This window comes from Salvia hispanica, chromosome 1, assembly GCF_023119035.1.
Source record: "Salvia hispanica cultivar TCC Black 2014 chromosome 1, UniMelb_Shisp_WGS_1.0, whole genome shotgun sequence".
In the NCBI taxonomy this organism is placed as follows: domain Eukaryota; kingdom Viridiplantae; phylum Streptophyta; class Magnoliopsida; order Lamiales; family Lamiaceae; genus Salvia; species Salvia hispanica.
Genome location: NC_062965.1, coordinates 32694114 through 32715847, shown reverse-complemented (window position 1 = coordinate 32715847; position 21734 = coordinate 32694114). Strand labels below are relative to the sequence as shown.

At 38.4% G+C, this 21734-nt stretch overlaps 4 protein-coding genes and 1 long non-coding RNA gene across 7 annotated transcripts; 3 read left to right on the top strand and 2 right to left on the bottom strand.

The window, feature by feature from the left end:
- Window positions 1-5628: 5628 nt before the first annotated feature.
- LOC125204078 lies at window positions 5629-6461 on the bottom strand. Its single transcript, XR_007173486.1, has 2 exons — window positions 6413-6461; window positions 5629-5881 (listed from the first exon to the last, which is right to left on the bottom strand). It is a non-coding gene; the product is annotated as an uncharacterized LOC125204078 (long non-coding RNA).
- A 79-nt stretch (window positions 6462-6540) lies between these two features.
- Window positions 6541-8515, top strand: LOC125194637. The gene is made up of 3 exons (XM_048092887.1): window positions 6541-6552; window positions 7035-7520; window positions 8289-8515. The coding sequence occupies exons 1-3, from the start codon at window positions 6541-6543 to the stop codon at window positions 8367-8369; spliced, it is 579 nt and encodes a 192-aa protein (XP_047948844.1). The 3' UTR covers window positions 8370-8515.
- A 2595-nt stretch (window positions 8516-11110) lies between these two features.
- LOC125202809 lies at window positions 11111-12338 on the bottom strand. Of its 3 annotated transcripts, none has more exons than XM_048101281.1 (2): window positions 11815-12338; window positions 11111-11725 (listed from the first exon to the last, which is right to left on the bottom strand). In XM_048101281.1, exons 1-2 carry the CDS (start codon window positions 12193-12195, stop codon window positions 11606-11608), a joined length of 501 nt encoding a protein of 166 aa, XP_047957238.1. In that variant the 5' UTR covers window positions 12196-12338; the 3' UTR covers window positions 11111-11605. The 3 variants fall into 3 exon arrangements, with proteins under 3 accessions (XP_047957238.1, XP_047957237.1, XP_047957239.1); XM_048101280.1 differs by having other exon boundaries at window positions 11111-11605; XM_048101282.1 differs by having other exon boundaries at window positions 11827-12338.
- Window positions 12339-13545: 1207 nt separating this feature from the next.
- LOC125202305 lies at window positions 13546-14199 on the top strand. Its single transcript, XM_048100683.1, has 3 exons — window positions 13546-13647; window positions 13820-13913; window positions 14005-14199. The coding sequence occupies exons 1-3, from the start codon at window positions 13628-13630 to the stop codon at window positions 14197-14199; spliced, it is 309 nt and encodes a 102-aa protein (XP_047956640.1). The 5' UTR covers window positions 13546-13627.
- Window positions 14200-19122: 4923 nt separating this feature from the next.
- LOC125194617 lies at window positions 19123-19921 on the top strand. The gene is made up of 2 exons (XM_048092869.1): window positions 19123-19269; window positions 19319-19921. Exons 1-2 carry the CDS (start codon window positions 19123-19125, stop codon window positions 19919-19921), a joined length of 750 nt encoding a protein of 249 aa, XP_047948826.1.
- Window positions 19922-21734: the final 1813 nt, after the last annotated feature.

Sequence of the window (21734 nt, the reverse complement as noted above, 5' to 3'; positions counted from 1 at the left end):
GAGATGTACTGAAAAGTACAGTGGGGCCCATGAATAGTGAAGAGATGAGACGATTAAAAGACGGATAAGAGACATGGATGCAGATGGACTAAAATGATAGTATATATATCATCTCTATCTTTTTCTTCTATACTAGTATTATTATTAATGATTATATTATTATTATGATGTTATAATTTAGTAATATTTAATTTATTTTTAATGTAATTTCAATTATGACTCATACTTAATTATAGTTATAGTTTCAATTATATTTAATTATTATTATATTATTATATTATTATATATTAATAATATAATCATAATTAAAAAATAATTATAATATATTTATTTAAAATATGAATCATATAATATTAAATTATAATAATAATTATTACTATTATTTTATTTTATTAATAACTAATCAATATAAATTTAATAAAATTTAAAATATGAATTATATTTGTAACAATATAAAATGATTGAATATTTTTAATTAGGTGTTTAGTCCTAAAATGATATTAAAAAATTAAATTAAGAATATTAATTTGATTCGATTAAATTAGGTATTTTATCCTTAATTTATGTATGAATTTCAATTAAGTGTATGTATAAAATATTTTTAAAAAAAAGAAAGGAAAAAAAAAGAAAGAAGAGGAAATAGAAACTAAGAAAAAATAAAATCAAATTTTCAATACTCTATTATTTAATGGAAATTTCTAAATATATCCTTTACAATTTAAATATCACATAGTACTTAGAATTATTATTCTAATTTAATCATGAAGTATAAAAAATGATATAAACAAAAATTAAAGCCTTATTACCTTCTAATATCCAATACGCAACTTGTAGTTGTTGCTTTTGAAAAGCCATATTATTAGTCTAGTCTATTCGGAAATGTTGGAACTATCAAAGATAAAGTATATGATGATTAGGGTGGGCCGAAATATATAAGCATTTTTATCAACAATTAACATCTATTTCTACTCAATGAATATCATCCTCGCATATTTTAAGGTATCAACAATGGGACGCCCTAAGCGACGCCACGTCAGCATTTTATCCTCCTCCTATTCCATCTGCAGTAGGGCGGACTATAGCCCGCCCTAAGCGACGCCCTAAGCATTTCACTATTTTGTATTTATATTTTTATTGTGTTTGCAAATGTAAATAAAAATATTAAACAAATAAAAACAACACAATAAAGGGAAATTCTAATTTTACTTAATTAAAAAAAAAGTTACAAAATAAGAAATAAAAAAAAGCTGAAAATACAAAAAAAGGAGGCTAGTCTAAAGAAGTCCCAACTTGCGGCTGAGGCCATCGATCATCCGCTGGATGCCCTCAATTTGAGCCGGGTTGGTCGCCTGCATGAGGGCGATGTGCGCGTCCAACAACGTCCGGTAGTCGGAGGAGGCCGCCAAATCCGCGTACGCATGGGCCGCGGTCGAAGTCGCGGACGACGTCGAACTCGGGGTCGGCGACGGGGCTTGCTCAGGCGGTGCAACGAAGGAGGATGTGGCCTTGCCCTTGCCCTTGGCAGCCTTGACGCCAGGGGGACGCCGGGAGGACATCGGTGTGCCGGAACTCTCATCCTCGAACACTGGACTGTTGAGGTCCATCGGAGACACGCCGCTATCGCTACTTGTATAATCATTGAAGGTGCGCTTGGACGCCCTCCTCCTCGCCGCCGTCGATTGGGGAATCACACCACCAACGAACTTTTGCTCGTCCCTCAAGAGCGCCCAGGACTGGTGGTGCTTGAAATCGGCGTACAATGAAATGTACGACTGCATCGCTTTGTCCCGCACATCCGCGAGACTCTCGCCACCGGCCTGCTCCTCTCGCACTTCTCGTACTCCGCCGCGAACAAATTTACCTGCTTCTTTATTTGATCCTAGTGCTTGCGGAGCTGCTCCGCGTTCGCCGGCTTGGCCGCGTTGTATTTCTCGGCGATGCGCTCCCAATACGCAGTCACCCTCTGGTTGTTGGCGTACACCGGATCCTCCGAAACATCAATCCAACATCTCGTCAAGACGATGGATTCGGGGTAGGAGTAGTCCGTCCTGCCCGGGGCGAACTCTTCACATACCTCCGTTGTAGACAACTTCTGGGCTCGTTCCTTTGTCCGCTTCTTCTTGGTAGTGGACCCGGAAGCGGCGGCGGGCAGGCCGCAAGGTGCGGCGGCGGCGGAGGGGCGGTGTGGAGACGGCTCCATATCAGACAGCCCGTATGAGTCGGTGGAAAAGTAGGGATCGTACTCGGCGTTGGTGTCGAATGGCCGGTATTCGTCGGGTTCTGTACCCGACCATCGTGCACCACCGAACATCGGACTATTCGGATAATCTCCGGAATCCATTTTGCTTGAAAATGTAGTGAATTTGATGAGAGTGAAGTGAGAAAAATGAAGTGTGAAAAATAAAGTGAATTTGATATATATAGGTTTTGAAAATTTAATAAAAAAAAAAAAAAACTAAACCGCGTCGCATCGTCCGTGACCCATCGTCCGCGTCGTCCACAGTGGCGGACGATGCGACGGACGATGGGTATCCTCCGCGCATCGTCCGCGGACGATGGGTTACCCATCGGCCGCGATGCTGCAGTGGCGGACGATGCATCGTCCGTCGCATCGTCCGCCCCATTGCGGATGCCTTTAACCATGACAAAAATTGATTGAGTTTCCATCTTTGATGATAGTTGGAGGAGTAGCTCATGAATTTATATTATACTCCTCACACCAATATAAATGTTGTGTTTACCAACATAGCATATCTAAATTAACTTAAACAGGGCTACGAAACAAGATAAGAGGAATTGAAAAGGGAAAAATTATGCAAAATACATAATCATGTGTAAATTTTTTACTAAACTAACTTATACTGAAAAGATTATGTGATATTTTAATTGTCATATGTAATAAAATAATTTGACAAATTAACCACTAATAATAATATAACATGGAATATTATAAACAAAACAAATTTCAGTAGTAATTATTCTGATACAAACACCTGATTTGGTAACTATTTTTGAAATTAACTCCTACAAAATGCATTATATTATCATTGACCCTAATTAGTACAACATGCTAATTACCACTTTACTGGAGTATAAATAGCCACACAAAATGACAATGAGCATACAACAAAAATCAAATGAGAGAGGCCATTAATTATGGGTCCAACGACTTTTAATGGACTGGTAACCCAACTGTAGGCCCATTGGATATGCCTGGATTTATCCCTCAATTATTACAAAATTCAGTTTAACTGTCACAATTCGATTTCATATCAATTAATTTGATGTATTTAGTAAATGGAAGAAATATTTCTTTATTTCTTAATCTACATATAAAACATGATTCACGTTCATAATGGCTAAATTACCTCAATAGACATATCATCTATTGATATTTATTCCTTTTTGTCAATTTATAAATTTTAGGGTTACGGTTGAAAATTTTTAGCCTGATAAAAATACAACTCGATTATCCGGCATCGATTGATTCGCAACCCGTTAGGGTCAGACCCGAAAATCCGATAAAAGTTCTATTATTCTATTTGTTTGACCCCTAATTCGACTCTTCATTGAACATTGAATAAACATGCCCTTCAAATCTCGTATTGTATTTTATTTGCAAACACGCTATTACTCCATATCTTAATTAGGTTGTTCATTTGAAGACAAGACAATAGTTAAGCCTACGCAGTACAAAATAGAATCCCATGACTTAATTCTATATGGAATTTCAACTTCATCAATTCAATCACAAATTCTACTTTAATAATCATGATCCACATCAATTATATGATAGAGCTATCTATATAATACTCTTCTCAAAATCTTGGAGGGTCATCTGTTATAATTTGCCCTTTCCCTCAATCGGCCCGAGCTTTTCTATGTTAAAAAAGGTTGGGATGTGTTTGCGAAATGTGCGTGAGGCTGGGATGTGTTTGCGAAATGTGCGCGCTAATTAAATTTAGCAATAACTGAGAGATTACGAACAATTTGATGCTCCTCCTTTGGTATTTAAATATAGATGGTTCATTTTTTGATTAATGAATTTAAAATTTAAAAATATAAATAAATGGAAAAGTTTTAAGCTGAAGATTAGAGAAAATGGGAAAAATTCTGCAGCTTCCTAAAGTCGGCCCTTTATAAATAAATTAAAAATACATAATATGATAAATATTAAATAATAAGCATAAAGTTGAAATGGTGATTTGTTTTAAACAAATACTCATACAAACTAAGTGAACGAGAGTTGATCACGTTTTATTTGCGTAGTTTGTAATTTAAATTGTATACTATTCGATTCACCGAGTTAAGGAGTAACAATTAAGCTAGATTATAATGCTGTACGTTAATTAGAAATGAATTCAACCAATTGTCACAATATTTATTCAATAATTATGTTTATTTCAAATCTAGCGTACATAGACCTTCATAAAGTATTAATCATCGCATACATAGCAATTGGTCTTTATTTGTACTCTAGTCTACTCAATAATGTATCATCAAGGCCTCAAGGGAGAGATTTAGGAGCACTTGGAGGGTTGGGAGCACCAGGGGGAGCACCATTATGGATAGGATCGGATCCATTAATTAGGAGCGGAACGGAACGACGAACCTACTTCAATTTTGGGCACTTCTTGAGTGGAATGATCACTCGGAGGGTTGGGAGCACCGGGGGGCGCACCATTATGGATAGGATCGGATCCATTAGGAGCGGAACGGAACGACGAACCTACTTCAATTTTGGGCACATCTTGAGTGGAATGATCATTCGGAGGGTTGGGAGCACCGGGGGGAGCACCATTATGGATAGGATCGGATCCATTAAGAGCGGAACGGAACGACGGACCTGCATCAATTTTGGACACTTCGTGAGTGGAATGATCACTCGGAGGGTTGGGTGCACCGAGGCCGGGAGCACCATTATGGATAGGATCAGATTCATTAGGAGCGGAACGGAACGACGAACCTACTTCAATTTTGGGCACTTCTTGAGTGGAATAGTCATACCCTAGTTTATGAGAACGTGAAGAGAATATTTATGGAGCGACATAAAGTAGGATCAAGCATGAAAATAATAATCTAGCTGAAATTGAAGAAGACATTGATTTTGTGCAATGCGCTATAACCAAGGAGTGAAAGAAAATGAAAAGAAGATTTCAAATGTTCTTGGTGTTATTCATTTCTTAAGGGCATGTTTGATTGGTATGATGGGGTTGGGTCAGATAGAGTGAATTGTACTCCACTTTCTAAGATTGTTATCTACAGTCCATATCTGATGGTGGGTTTGGTTGCCCTGATACATAACTTAGTTGGAATTATCTGAGCTTTGATTCATCTTTACAAATCCTCGATAGTAAATTGTATGGACACTAATGTCCTCATTACATTATCATATTGCCGAAATTGACCTCAACAACCCTATTTGATTTCAACCCAAAATTAAAAAGACCCGCCCACCGATTCATTTCTGCGCGCCTCCTCCAGAATGCAATTCACGCAGCATTAGGGCGATTGACACAATCCAACTTGTCACGACCGCATTTTGCTAAGGATAGCGAAAGCGGGTAAACCGCGACTAATGGGAGGGATTAAAGAAGCGGGGGAAAGAAAAGGGCTGGAACTTGAGAATTCGCACAAAGACCAAGTCGATTGATATCATAGAAGCCGAGTATTTCATTACATGGTCTTGAAAACAGAGTGAACGTCTCCTCAAATAAATCAGAGTTGCTGGTGAGATTCTACAATTCTCACATTACAAAGACACAGCGGAATAAGTCATTACTAAACGACTTCGTGTATGAAGACACGAACCGTTGGGAGATCAACTTGATTGTTTAACAACATCGACTCCGATCATCACTCCATCCTCCTGAAGTTCAACCTGCACATTTATAAATACATGCAGGGCTGAGTACTTGGTGTACTCAGTGGACACGTGCCGAAAACAAAACATACATTATATAGTTGTCAAGCCATCACAGTAACACACGGGGGTTTTCTTAAAAGGCCCGAGCTTACTAAGTTCTTTTGTGAGCTAAAAGTTCGACTGCAGACTAGGTTCTGTCATAAATCCTAACTCATCATTCATCATTCATCATTCATCATTCATCAATCATCATTCATCATTCATCATTCATCGTTCATCGTTCATCGTTCATCGTTCATCATTCATCATTCATCATTCATCATTCATCATTCATTCCAGTCAAGTGTCGCTCCAACGGTCACCCATCATTCCATGACAATCCAATGATACAATCCATTCCATGACATTCATAAAAAAACAAAACATTTATGGCATGACAACAATTTGAAAAGAATCACAGCTCCATTTTGAGAAAAGATGATTTTTCAAAATTTCGCAAGTATTTGATTTATATCCACACTAGTGTGCTGGATAAAGAAAGCCCACCTGATATGCTTATTCTTCAATTCAATTATTCGCTTTGACCTCATTTGCCCTCGAGCAATTTATCCTTTGAAAATAAATAGCGTAGCACGCTAATTAGTACTTGAACTATTTCTCCTTAGAAGGAATGCATGTACCCTATGGTATAGCACCTATATCCTTAGTCTTGGCTTATAGGATTTTCTAAATCCCACCTCGGCTTCATTACTTTGTAAAATTTATTTATTCACTTTACTAAGTTCGGAGAAATTCCATTATCTTTAAAATAATTACTTGAGCAATTAATAATAAAGTATGGGTTCTTGGAAAATCCTTTCTTAAATCTTTTCTTTGAATTTTCTTAAGGCCGCCCATGGCGTCGCGGGGCGACGCCGGTCGGCCCTTCGCATCTTACTTAACCATTCTTTTCCATCTTCGGAATTTTAATTAATTTATGATTAAGCATCTTAGCTGAATCTCTTAAATTAAATTCCATTCCAACAATTAAAAATCTCATCAACTTTCTTTTATCAACTTGCATCGGCCCATTACTTTTATTTACTCAATTTGGCCCAAATCTTAAATAATAACATGACAGCCCATTATACTTAACTCAAATGGGACATAGCCCAATAAAATAAAATAGAACCCAATATACTCCTTCCTCCATCGACACTTCTTCCCCAATTCACTTTTCCAATTGAAATCCCTAATCAAAACGAATGGAGAAGCAGCGGCACTTCTTCTCCTCCGCCCAATCCCTCGGCGTCTCCGGCAAATCGCCGTCTCGCTCTCACACCCTTTGCCTTTTTCCGGTGAGCTCACGGCCGGATCGTCTTCTTCCGTCTCCGTCTACCTCTTTCTCTCTTTTCATCGAGTCCTCTCGCCCGACGAAATCGCCGACAGAGAAGTGTCGCTCCTCCATGAGCAGTCGTCTCGTTCTGCCGCTCGCGTCCGCCCCTGGTCACTCGGCTCCCCGGTGCTCGCAGCACCGCTGCCGGAGTCCGGCGGAGGCTGTCGCTGCTCCTCAAGGCTCCTGCTACTGCTGCTGCTGCTGTTCGGGCGAGACTCAAGGCGCGTCACCGTCGTTCGTGCTATTGCTCCAGCGGCGTCGCCGCCTCCTCGCGATAAAGCTAAGTCTTCTTTCCCCCTAACCCCTTAATTATTCTGATTTGCTTTGTTGTTCTACTTGAAGGCAGTAGCTATATTGAGGAATTGTTTTATATCATGATGTTCTAAAGTTTCGATCTTGGGAAACAATTAGCTCACTGGAATGAGCTCTTGGTAGGGAGTTACTTGACATGTTTATACTTGATATTTGGGCAGTAGCTATGGTAACTGATTATTCGTTGATCCTATCGCTATGATTTGTCCTACGTGAGCATGCTGCCTATGATTCTACGTTCTGGAAATTTCGTGGCGTTCTAACGTGTTGCCGAGAATGGTATCGAGGGGATTACCTCACTCGATGAATCCTCTTGGTTCACGGCTGTTTTCCCCCGCTTCGCCGCTGCCTCTCCTCACCTTCTTGCTCTTCTCGTTTCCTTGCTGCACTCCTTGATTTTGAGTGAATTTGTGGTGTCTAAAGGAGAGGGGAGGGGAATGGGGATGGGGCTGCTTATATAGGCCTCTTGTGTTGGAAACTTGGGGACAATGACTCCCATATTTGGCTGTCAGCTCCATCTCTTTCTTGGCATCATGTTTCTTTACCTAATTGAGCAAGTCTTGGGGGCAAAGGCTCCTATTTTTGGGGCTGCCATCTCATCTCTCCCTTGTGCTTATCCAATTGCATGCCATTTTAGTGTAAGTTGGGTCACACTTGCTATTTTGGAGAAGTCTCCAACCTTGAGTCTTTGTGAAGCCTATTTCTAATAATCCTTTTGGTGTTAAATTCTTGCAGGATCCTTGGTGTTATTGGTTGTCAAATTTGGAGTCTTATGGGATGCCAAATTCGAGAAGGATGGGGAAGATAAGAGAGTAGAGTTAGAAGATCTTGTACTGTAGAAATGTAGCTTTGAAAGGAATCTCACTTGTAGCTCCATGTATCCACTTTGTGTAGCATGTGTTGTATCTTGTACTAATTTATTCTCTTTTCCTTCTTCCAATAATTGTAGTTTACAACTTGAATTTCCTTGCATTTTAATTCCAATCGTCTTTTCATCCAATTTTTTTTTATACTCTAAAACTAGTGCACGAAAACTCGGGATGTTACACAACTTCCGATAACGAGCTTCGTCTTAAACTGCACCGGTGAGTTTTGTATGAACCAGCCTCCCGCAGAAATTATGTTGGATTATTTGATTTAAGTGGTGTGTGTTTCTCATTTTGGGCTAAGCCTAGATAAAATTATTTTGGATTATTTGTTTTAAGAGGTATGTGTTGCTAATTTTGGGGTAATCGTAGTTCAAATTATGTGCTGTTTGTTATCAATGTACTGATTCATGTATTGGAGTATGCGATTTTTATGTGACTAAGGTTTCAATCTTCCATAAAAAAAACAAGCTCATATTGCAACACTGATTGGGGAGTATATGCACTACTTGAGATGCGATGTATTATTTGGTTTTTTCCTGTAGTTCAAATTATGTGCTGTTTGTTATCAATGTACTGATTCATGTATTGGAGTATGCGATTTTTATGTGACTAAGGTTTCAATCTTCCATAAAAAAAACAAGCTCATATTGCAACACTGATTGGGGAGTATATGCACTACTTGAGATGCGATGTATTATTTGGTTTTTCCCTTTAGTGGCATTATTCAAATCATCTTTCATTCTCATTCCTTTGTTTACTCAAACTCGAGGGTTCCAATTTTTATTGATGTTGTGGTTTGTTAATTAAGACGATTTTGCATTTGTTTTGTTTGTGCAGAACCTGATTTATTCCATTTCAACCTTCTTCTTCAAATGGCATCTCATCAGATAGGAGGCAGCGATGATGATGGTGAAAATGTACCAGAGGGTAATGCTTTTTTAAATTATGCAATGTGTTTTCCATTATGACTGTTGCATCGAATGGTTGTTACTGTTCTTATTTGGTGCAATCCGGTTGCAGACAGCAACGATGTGGGCATCACAGGGAATGCGATAGTGGATGTTAGGTTTGGTATACTGAAAAGCATGTTTCGAGCAAGTTTCGCGCGAATAGAATCTTGCTTGTATACGTAAAACTCTACAATCCACTTTTAACCCGATTCAGTATTATTCGAGCAGTCTCGCACGAATAGAATCACTATTATTATTACATTGTGTTTGCTTGTGCATTTATAAGATGTTTTACAAACATTTAAATGCATAAGAAGTAAACAAAGTCTAAGTCTTTTGCTTAGTAGACCGGTTGTGGGCGTCGTCCACTTTAAGGTAACACGGTCAGATCTATGCAATGCTTTGCAAAAGAAAAAGAAGAATTTCACAACCTAGATAGGCTTTGGCTACCTATCGTGAAAGGTTGCAATGTCAGTCCGCATATTTCTAAGCCTTACTGAAATAATTTTGACATTGGTGTGGTATAGCACTGAACGGATCTAACAACAAGACGTGTCTTTATGCTATCTACTGAAAGACTAGGTCTTGATAAAATGTTATTTCTTAATCTACATATGTTAGCATTGAGCATACGGTATTGATTATGCACTACTTTGACTTATCAAATGGTGCGGGTTTTTCGCAACCCAATAATCCCGATATATTGGGTAGTGGTGATTAATATCTAGCGGTGCTAGGATTGCTATTATGTTGAAACGTGCACGAGGTGAGTCTCGTTTGATAATGTCCTCAAGAGGAGCTCGAACAAGGTTTTATTATTCGGAAAACTGGCCAGTTGGAGTTTTATTACTCTATGAATAATAAATAAGTGTTTCTTGCTAAGTCCACTCTTGGAATTAATAAGATATTAATTAATTAAGTCCATAGCAGACATTAATTAATTAATGGACATTTATATCTTAAGCGCGGGAAATAAATAATAAAAGTGGAAACCCGGATTACTTATAATTTCGGATTTGGATGAGGAGAGTTTAATATTACTTCTGTAGTGGCTGCTCGTAATATTCCAATATAAGCTTGTATTAAATTGTGGGTTCAATTTAATTAGTAAAAAGCTAATTGGGCGAGCCCATATCCAAAACCTTCCATAGATCCCCTGTCTGGGCCCATAAGGAACTTAATATAAATAGGAGAATAAAGAAGACGGAATGATCACAATTTTCATACTTGAAATTTTCGAAATTTTCGGCCCCCCCCAGCTGAAGGAGATTTCGATTTCAACTCCTTTTCCCAAAAGGATTTCTTCTGTCTTCTTTATTCGAGTCCTAGTATTTTGATAAGATCAGCCCACCCCGATATCGAGATACAGTTCGGGAACCAGAGAGAAGATCCGTGGTCTAGTATTGAAGATCATCACGTGGAGAAGGCGCGAGCAATCGACGATTCTTTCGAGAATCAAAATCGGTAACCCTAAACCATAGAATTCATGTTTTAGGATTTACTTTCTTTGAGCATGAATTATTTGCGTTCTAGCATGCAATTAATCATTTAAAATCACTTGCATAACCACACCAACAAAATTGATGAATGAAAACACTATGGCTCTGAATAAAACAGAGCAAGCACTTCATATCATTTCCGCAAGGACTTCATATTAGATAAAAATTTATCATTCGATTTTACATCACAGGAAACAAGGTTGAAGTCCTTACCTAAGTTCCTAAGCAACAATCATCCATCAAATAACACTACAAACCTCACTGACATAACGGAAAGCATAGGTAATTAACGCTACAACACACACAACAACCTCCACCACCAAAAGCTCAGCTACTTCCAACTACATAGAATAAAGTTAAATAAACAGATACCTAGAACTTACTAAACCACAAAACACACAAGATAATGCAACCCTTACCATGGCCCTAAACCATGCCATTTACGGGAGTGTTCAACGTGAAATAGAGCAAGGACTCCATGACGCGCACGAAGACCTTTTAGGCGAGCCTAAAACCACCTTCGCCGACTGTTTAAATCGTGCCGGAGCTATGGTAGACGACTCCTCATCAAAGCATGGACCACCCACATCAAATAGTTTTCGACGAACTCGTGTGGATGGGCCCGACATTGGCGAAGTTACCTCGTGTAAGTCGGCCGGTGAATGGAATTGTATCCCACGGATGGGAGCGTCGGGAACCACCGAATCACTTAACACGATGACCTCGGTGTTGTCCTATAGGGTGATAACCTCGTGAGGGATATTGTCTTTGATATCGAACAAGCCAAACAAACTAGCTAGGAAGCAGAATTCGGGTTCATCACGGTAGTAGCATGCACCCGCCGAGGCATCATTCTATATTAAATACATGAACTCGTGTTACATTGGAGAAAGGTTTGACAAGCATTAAAGTACAAAATTTTGAAGACTGGAGTTAAACGCACCTGGAAAATCACCTTCCATGTGGAAGCGTCGGCCTCCACCATCTTCTCTTTCATATTCCAATACGCTCCGTTGGTCCGGGTGACTTTCTTGAACGTCAAGTACCGGGCCTTCATCACTTTCACTCGGACTGCTATGTCATCAGTGGAAAGGTTCGCGCCAAATGGAGGATTGATCACTCCACGGAGAATGCGAAGCACTTCATCGGTTGCGCAATCGTCGTGCCATTCCCGACCCCGCCTCTCAGATTCACCATAGTCGAAAGAAGGAGGGTATCCATCTTTCGGTTCCATTTTCCTTGGTAAAAGAAGGCTGCTTGTTGAGGGATTCGGAAGTTCATGTCGAATAGATTGGTTTAATTGGTGAGTGATTGTTCGTTGCATTGTTTATCGCCTTATATACACCCTCGACACCATCTCTACTGACTTCATTAATGAATATTGGTTGAGTAATGAGGTAGATAAATGTCAAGTCTAGTTGTAGGGGAAAGCCGACCTCGGTGAAGGAGGCGATGGACGACCATACATGCATGCATTCGAGAATAGTAGAGTAACTCTTTGTGTAATTTTCAATACTTGACCGCCTAAATGAAATGACAAAAATCGGCTTGGAGAAACACACGTGTCTTACAAAAATTTCATATATTTTGGAAGTTTACAAAGCTTACACTTCACTATTTTATACAAACACGTGTACAATGTTGTTGGGAAGTGAATGAGAACTCATCATAGCCAAGATAACCATTACAACTATGTTTTGCTCATCACTTGAATATTTTAAATGCGTGCACTAAGACTAAGTTATATTAGTTTTATATTTCCTACATGTGTAACTTACTCATCAATTAAAATGATTTATATACTATATAAATACTAGTGGACGACATGATAATGACTTTAAGTTAGAAATATTTTTAAACTATACACAAATATGTAATGCACATTGAATTTGGACAAGGTGGGTTAATACAACAATGAAGTGGAGATAATTAGAAATACTTTTGTAAATGAAAAATGTTTTTGGAGAAATAATGTCTATGACATAACGAGGTTAAAGTAGTAATTTTATTTTACATTTATTTTTAATTTAAATAATTTTTTACTTTTCATTTTTACTATTATTTGTGTAATTGCACCTCAACAAAAAAAAATCACATGTTCTTAACTAATACATATTCAAGCATTAAAGCTATATATTTAAAATCTAACTAAAAAAGGATATTATTAATGGAACTTACGATTCTTAATTTTTTTAATTAGATTTGTATCCATTTAATATGATGTTGGGTAAAGTAGTCATTATAAAAAATATATCTATGTCAAAATTCCATAAGGGTATTATGGCTTAGAGACATTATGTCTCTAAATCACTACTATTTCCAAAATTTAAAATCTTTCACATGAAAGATCCCCGTGAAGATCACATATGTTAGTATCCACAATTTTTGTGTAGATATACCATGAAATTAACGTGTAGAAACGGACAAAAAAATCGGCAAATTTTGAGGAAAATAACTGTAAATCCAATGTAATTCGTTCCAAAATAAATGAAAAATATTGGATTTGGCAGCCAAGTCTATCTACTTTTTTAATGCTACAGATTTGGTTGCATTAAACCCCATCCAATATTTTATGCATGAAAGCTGCCAAAAATATCGGACATTTCAAAACTGCCCAAATAAATATAATGAATAAGGAAAAGCAAGGATCACAGTGCTAATGAAATCGCGTAAATAAATGCCCTGCTTCGTATCCATCGTGTCCACCGTCTACCTCCTGCTTCACGCAATGAATTTCCCAACCGCTACGTCGAGGAATGGCGTGTTTGTTCAAAATGTAAGACCGCATTTATTTGATGAAACCAACCCAATCAGCTTCCTTTATTTCATTGCAGTGACCAGCCTCGTTCACATCATTTCATAAACAGACCAGTGTGGCCATTTGAAGCGTTAAAACCCCCAGTGGAGGAGATCAAATAAAGCAACTCTCATATTCTATCATTTTATAGATTTGGCAGGATGGCCGACAACGCTGATAGGGAATACCTTAGACTCCCATCGTTCTGCAAAAGGTTTTCCGAGCTCCATTCTATGGATGAGTTGGTATTTCCTTATTTATTTACAATGTTTTACCTTTGATTGTGCTTATATTATGACGAAGTTATTGACTTGATTTCGTTCTAAATTTTTCTAGCGTCTTCCACCTGAATTTGTTGCACAACATGGCGCGGAACTCCCGTTTGATTGCCGACTTGTGATGGCTAGGGGCAGGCCATGGCCCGTGCGCCTCCTTCGGATCGCTAGTGGATGGCAATTCCACGTGGGGTGGAAGGAATTCCGTATCCACAACCGCATCGTGGATGAAGACTTGTTAACATTCACTTTGTGACTTTGGGTACAGATAGGCGAAATCAAAAAACATTTTCAATGTAATGGATATTGCAATAGGTGTACCTTATTGTTGTCATCTTCAATAGCCATGGTGAATCGATCTGTACTCGAAATTATGCCTCGACAAATTCCTTCAATTCTTCGGACGCACTGCATAAGAATGAAGGATTTGAAGAACTTCGTCTAATTACCCAAATTGAGATTATCAGAACACAGATGACGCACCTGAATTCGTCGCCGGAGTCGGAGCTCATACGGAATTCGGTGGACTGGGTAATGAGGAAAATAGTACAAAATCGATTGAGATATGGGTTAAAATCGAGGGAAGGGGGAAGAAGGAGAGGGGTGTTCTAGACAATTGTATTGTTTTGGATAACCGAGAGGGAAGAAGCATTAGATATTATAGGGAATTTGTTTTCAACTTGTTATTGTGAATATCCTACACCCATGTATTTATAGGGGTGGAGGAGACTCTTGAACTTACACAATAAATTAGCATAGGAACTCTACATACTTGGGACTCATGATATCATAAATGGTATACTCCTAGGAACTACCATTTTCCTCTATATTCTAACACTCCCCCTCAAGCTAAGTGACGGCATCTCCGATGCTTAGCTTGTCCAGTACATCTTCAAACATCCTTGAGTTGACTGCTTTGGTTAGAATATCTGCAAGTTGGTCTTCTGATCGAACGAAGGGTAGCTCAATGATTCCCTTCTCAATCTTCTCCTTTATGAAGTGACGATCAATCTCCACATGTTTTGTTCGATCATGCTGGACAGGATTTTCTGCAATGCTGATTGCTGCCTTATTGTCGCAGAACAATTTGCTTTTCTGAGTTGGTGGAAAGCCAATCTCTGTCAACAGTCTTCGTATCCATAGGAGTTCGGTGATTCCACTCTTGACGCCTCGAAATTCTGCTTCGGCACTAGAAAGTGCCACAACTTTCTGTTTCTTGCTTCTCCAAGTGACAAGGTTATCACCTATAAAGGTGAAGTATCCGGCAGTAGATTTTCGGTCAATCGGATTACTCGCCCAATCAGCATCAGTGTACCCCGAGACTTCCAAGTGCCCTTCACTTTTTAGCAAAACTCCATATCCTACTGTGCCCTTTAGGTATCTTACTACCCTCATTGCTGCATTCATGTGTTCCTCCTGTGGGTTATGCATAAACTGGCTTATTACTCCAACAGCATAAGCTATGTCCGGTCTGGTATGAGCTAGATAGATTAGCTTCCCCACCAAACGTTGATAACGTTCTCTATCTGTGGCTTGTGCTCCTGCTTCTATCTTCAGGCCATGATTCTGTGTCATGGGCGTCTCAGCTGGTTTGCAGTCAAGTAGGCCAGTTTCTGTCAGAAGATCAAGAACATATTTCTTTTGTCGTATAAATATACCCTTTTTAGATCTTAGGACCTCAATTCCAAGAAAGTATTTTAGTGCACCTAGATCCTTCATTTCAAACTCGTTAAACAAGTTCGCTCTCAGCTCCTTGATTTCTTCTGTATAATTTCCTGTAATAATCATGTCATCCACGTAGATAAGAAGACAAGTTACTTTGTTACCTACTTTCTTGATGAACAAAGTGTGGTCCGAGTTACTTTGCTGGTAGCCATACTTCTCCATTGCTTGGCAGAATCTTCCAAACCATACTCTTGGGGACTGTTTTAGGCCATATAGGGTTTTCTTTAAGCGACAGACTTGTCCAGATGCAAAATCGTCCGAGTATCCAGGGGGAACCTCCATGTATACTTCTTCTTCCTTCTTCAATTCACCATGGAGGAAGGCATTGGTGACATCAAATTGGTGGAGCGGCCAATTCTGATTTGCAGCGACTGAAAGTAGGATTCTGACTGTACTCATTTTTGCCACCGGTGAGAAGGTCTCAGCATAGTCCACTCCATAGGTCTGAGTGTATCCCTTTGCGACCAGTCTAGCTTTGTACCTCTCAATTGATCCATCAGCTCGTCGTTTGATTGTGAAGATCCACCTGCACCCAACTGGTTTCTTTCCTTCTGGCAATGTACACTTCTCCCAAGTGTTGTTCTTCAGGAGGGCGTCCATCTCTTTCTTCATAGCTTCTCTCCAGTGTTTGTGCTTCATTGCTTCCTCTACTGAGTTTGGTATTTCATCCTTATATAAGGCAGCTTCAAATGCTCGTGCCATTTCAGTTATCTGGGCAGTCATAGAGTAGGCAATGGGATAGCGGGCTTTTCTTCCCTTCCAATCTGGGGTGTACCGTTTTGGGGGCACTCCTCTGTTAATTCGTGAAGGAAGGACAGGTTGTCTTGAAGTTTCTGGCTCACCTTGGATAGTTTCCATTCTACAATCAATGTCAGTCTCAATAACATCCAATTCACTTAGGTCAGAATCCCTTACCTCAGGATAATCAGTCAGGGATGTTGGGGCCTCGTCACTAGGCTCAGCGGGCTCTGCTGGAGTGTTTGAGGCCTGCTCGGTGGTAGAGCTAACATTCTCTGTTGAATCCACTTCAGGATCAGGACTTGGCATAGGACTGGTGATGAGGTTAGGAAGAAAACTTAGCGGGTCACTCGAGTTTTTTGTTTGATTTTCCTCCCCCTGAACGCTAAGTTGGTGATTAAAATACTCGTTTTCTACGAAATCACAGTTCATTGTGATAAACATGCGTTTAGCTTTGGGGTCGTAGCACCGATAACCTTTTTGTTGTTGTGCATATCCAACAAAGACACCTTTCACAGCACATGGAGAGAATTTGGACCTTTCGTGTTTTGGTATATGAATAAAAGTAGAGCATCCAAAGATTCTAGTGAGAAATTCCCCATTGGCAGTTTGGACGTATTTCTTGTGAGGTTTGGTCATCCCAGTAAAATCAGATTCATCAAATGACATAGTGTCGGTTGCCCCACAATCAAAAATTTCCTTATCTTTATATGAAGATCCGGATATAAAGCTGTAGGAAAATTTTCTAGAATTTGAAACCTATTTTTGCAATTTATTTCAGGGTCAATTTCAAATTTTCCGGAGTCGGAGCTCATACGGAATTCGGTGGACTGGGTAATGAGGAAAGTAGTACAAAATCGATTGAGATATGGGTTAAAATCGAGGGAAGGGGGAAGAAGGAGAGGGGTGTTCTAGACAATTGTATTGTTTTGGATAACCGAGAGGGAAGAAGCATTAGACATTATAGGGAATTTGTTTTCAACTTGTTATTGTGAATATCCTACACCCATGTATTTATAGGGGTGGAGGAGACTCTTGAACTTACACAATAAATTAGCATAGGAACTCTACATACTTGGGACTCATGATATCATAAATGGTATACTCCTAGGAACTACCATTTTCCTCTATATTCTAACAAATTGGAGTTAACGTGGCAAAACCAGAACAATCGCATAGTGAGTATCAGGGGAAATTCGCAGGGTAGTAAAATCTTAGTTTGGGAGGTTGTTATCATAAATGCTTACGGGTCATGAAGCTTTTCCCGGGTCGAGAGGGTTGTTTGTTAGGGCAAACAAAGCAATGATATAGGTGAGATAAGGGGCCTTATCATGCCCCATCATACCAATCAAACATGCCCTAAGAGGGGTTATACATATAGTGTAAAATTGATACCCCAAATACCGGCAATAATTCTTAATAATATTCAGTACTTACTAATCGAGCTTAATTAGCGCTAATTTATACGCTATATAGATTCCTTATTGGTTTTTCATTAATAATCGATATCTTTGCATAAATTATAAGTATAAAATACTAATTCTAAATGCACAAGCATTTTGTAACGATCTTATAAAATCGATAAAGCAATCATTGGCAGAAAGAATTCTTTTACTATAAATATAAAAAATATATATAGAGATTTGATATGAAGGGAAAAAATATGGGCGACGAAAGGAGCGCTTCTTGGAAGATCAGGATCCCTGCTGTGGGAAAAAATGCTGTGGCTAAAACGATGTAATATTCCCATAAACCACATCAATTTTTTGCACTAATAAAATCAGCAATTTAGTTAATGCGATTGTATAATTTATTCCTTTCCTTTCTTGCTCCGTGCATATTTGCTTGTCACCGCCAAATCATAACTTAATTCCACCAAATTTACTTTTATAAGCATAAAAAAAATTAAAAAATCGAAGTTCAAAAATAATTATACCCAATTAATAGTCGACATCATATATAAAATTATAGGACAGTAATACAATACTCTCTTCTGCCCTAATAATTTATCATTATTTGACCGAACATGAATTTTAAGAAATCTAATAGAAATTGGATTGAAAAAGTTAGTGATATGTGAGACATACTTTGATATATATTTTTATAATAGAATATGAGTGAGAATAAATTAATAAAAATAAATGATAAATTTTCAAGTACAGACGAAATATTTAAATGAATACCTGAATTAAAAAACAATTGAAGGCACATGAGGCGTCAGATATTCTTTTTTATATAGTTCTCTACATTCTAATTTCGGTCTCGTTCTTGATAATAATCATTAAACTCGTTTCCATGAAATATGTTCCATCACTATTCACTATAGTATAAGATTTGATTGCATAAACAAAAAAAATATAAATAATATTTAATCCCAATTAGTTACAACTAATTTTAATAAGATTTGCTAAACTAGTATCTATATAAGAAAGTAAATACGGTGGAAAAAATTCAAAATCTTGGCAAAAAGGATCTCAATAGTTCTAAATGATCTGATAGGGGAAACACAATCTGCTTTTGTGAAGAATAGGCAGATCCTAGACGGGGTGCTGATCGCAAATGAAGTTCTATTGCTAACAATGAGATTCTAGTGAAAGTTGGCAATGGAAAGTGTACAAGCTTCTAGCTCGACCATTGGGTAGGGACCGAAAGTCTAAAAAACCGTTACCCTAGATTGTTCATGCAATCAATTCAAAAAGAAAGTCTCATTGAGAACATGGGGGAGTGGGAAGGAGAAGGCTGGAGATGGATATTCAAATGGATAAAGAAACTTTTCGCATGGGAAGAAGACTTAGTTGGTGACCTCCTGGTAGTCGTGAATCAGTCTCCGTTGAGAGCAAACACGAGGGACGTGAGGAATGTGGTCAGGGGATAAGTCAAATATTTTCTCGGTATCTAACTTTGTCTTGCAGGTTGGCCAGCGGATGGAGAAGGATAGCTCACCATCATACCTTGGTCGACTACCTTGGAGGAATCGAGCCCCGCCACGAGCTCAGCTTCACTTGTGGTTCATTCTCCAAGGAATACTCAATACAAAAGAAAGATTACATAGATTAAAGTTTGCCGGCATTGAGGATGATCGATGTGCTCTATGCATGGAGGAACCAGAAACCATTGATCACCTCTTTTTTAGTTGCAAGATATCCAGTAGATTTTGGTATTTTTGTTGCAACCAGTGGAACCTGTCTCTCTGCCTCCCCAAGCATACAAGGATGTGTCTTCTCTCTTGGTTCGGTAATCCTTTCAAAAACTTTGACAAGCAATTATGGATCTCCATGTTCTACGTCATCACATGGTCCATTTGGGATATTCGAAATAAGATTATCTTTCAAGCTTTCATGCCTAACTGGGAATTCGAAAAGAGACGACATTTTTGGCGCTTAGGCATATGGGTGAAAGGATGGTGCCCGGATTTCCCATTTTCCCCGATGCAAGCAATGGAAATTTTTGGTGATATCAGAGGATGGAAGACTCCAAGATACCCGAGCAAAGGGCTGGTGCTGGAACTCCCCTAAAAGGAGGTCTCTTGACTGATTGCATGGATGAAACTTCAAATCATTGTGACTGCAGGAGATGCAAAGAGGTGCTTGCTTGCTTTTTTTGGGCTTGTCTTGGGCATGTGTTACGGTTCGTTTTCCTTGCCTTTTCTCTACTTGTATGCTGCTCTTTCCTCTCTTTTGGGTGTGCTGCGTGGAGTGCGTTTTCAGGGACCTCTTTGTCTGGTAGTTTTTTTTCCTTTTGTGGTGCTTAGCTCTTGTTTTGTTTGGCTTTTTCGCTTTGGTTGTTGCTGGACTTTCTTGTTGTACTCTTTAGCTCGCCACTTTTTTGGCTTGAGCATTTTAGTTTATAAAAAAAAAAAAAACTCAATAGTATACTAATTAAGCAATAGAAAAAGGCTAAAAAAGTATAATATGCACAGAAAATTGAGAAAAGATAGAAACGACAGGAAAGGGATTAATGTTATAAGTTACAGAAATCGAATTAAATATAATATTGTTGCTGAGATTATAAGTTACACAAATTGATGATATTTATGGAAAAATACGTCATTTTAATTAGCCACAACATATTGTGCTGTGATCTTCCCACATAAGGGGATCCTCTCCCCTCTTCTATTCTCGCGATTTTTTTATTAGAGTAATCACAATAGGACCATCGCTGCGGCCTATTATAAGCAGCAGGCCGCGACGGTGCATCCACAACTGAGGACCCATCTGCGCCAGGTCGGAGGGCGGCGGTCGCGCGGCGGAGTCACGTCAGCCTATTGTAAGCCGCGAGACCGCCGCGGCTCAATTTCGTTTTTTTTTAATTCTTTATCTTATCTATAAAATACCATTTCTAATTCATTTTTTTCATTTCATTTCAATCTCAAATCCACTGTCCGAAATAAAATATATGATAAAATAATGTGAGGCGTGGCTGGACAAGTTTGATGTGGCTAAGGCATGACTGTGATGACTAAGCGGAAATATATATAATTTTTTTTTGTAGGTGTCGCGTGGTTGTTCCACTATTGTGGACACTTACTCCTTTGAATTTCTCCCTCCGCACCTACAAATCAACCTCTCATCATCCGTCTACACTGCTCCAGTCTCCACCTACTTTTTTTTCTTCAATTGATAAACTCAACTTCATAATCTTTCTCCCATCTCCGCCATTTTTTTTGAAAAAATTGATGCTCTAGATCTCATTCTTTTCTTTTTTCCCTTTTCCCTCTTTCTTTCACTTATATTATTTGGCACTACGTTTATTCTTACTGTAATTTCCAATCATGGTGTACCTTTTCTTTAATTTTCTTCAACGTTGTGGATGCTATGTGAATTTTAAGCTTTTCTATTTTAACCCTTTAGCACACTTCTTCCATATATCTCCACGTTATGTTTCATAATTTTTTTTGTTTTGACGACAACCTTCTAGTTCTACCTCTCTCGCTTATTCTTAAAAAACTTTTAACATAGTAAAAGAAAATTTAAACTGACATAGACTTTTTTTGTTTTAACTGATTATGTTGTGTTTGAAAAGACAATTCTGAGTAGTTTATGTGCTTTGGAGTAAGAATGGTGAATTGCTGTTTAAGAATTAATAAGAAAAATTGGAATTCAAATAGAATGATGAGTGATAGGAATTGTGGTTCAATGAAAGTTTGTCTATTTTCCATATTTTGCACCTTTTGAATTCGGATTTCAATTGAAGTAGTCGCATGGACTTGGAGATTTGGTGAGATTTGTAAGACAATTATGCTATATTTCTGCTAAAATTCTTGGAAATTTTGCAGTCAATAATGGAATGGAAGGATAAAATCTTCAATTTTATATGAGCGAGATTATG

Excerpts from the sequence above, each read along its gene's own strand:
- LOC125194637 (XM_048092887.1), top strand. Across the intron at positions 7,521-8,288 it reads CGCCGCCTCCTCGCGATAAA|GATCCTTGGTGTTATTGGTT; the intron begins GCTAAGTCTTCT and ends AAATTCTTGCAG.
- LOC125202809 (XM_048101280.1), bottom strand. The coding sequence starts at position 12,195 with ATGCAACGAACAATCACTCACCAATTAAACCAATCTATTCGACATGAA. Across the intron at positions 11,606-11,814 it reads CATGGAAGGTGATTTTCCAG|GACAACACCGAGGTCATCGT; the intron begins GTGCGTTTAACT and ends ATCACCCTATAG.
- LOC125202305 (XM_048100683.1), top strand. The coding sequence starts at position 13,628 with ATGGCGTGTTTGTTCAAAAT. Across the intron at positions 13,648-13,819 it reads ATGGCGTGTTTGTTCAAAAT|ATTTGGCAGGATGGCCGACA; the intron begins GTAAGACCGCAT and ends ATCATTTTATAG. Across the intron at positions 13,914-14,004 it reads TCCATTCTATGGATGAGTTG|CGTCTTCCACCTGAATTTGT; the intron begins GTATTTCCTTAT and ends AAATTTTTCTAG.
- LOC125194617 (XM_048092869.1), top strand. The coding sequence starts at position 19,123 with ATGGGGGAGTGGGAAGGAGAAGGCTGGAGATGGATATTCAAATGGATA. Across the intron at positions 19,270-19,318 it reads CGAGGGACGTGAGGAATGTG|GTTGGCCAGCGGATGGAGAA; the intron begins GTCAGGGGATAA and ends TTTGTCTTGCAG.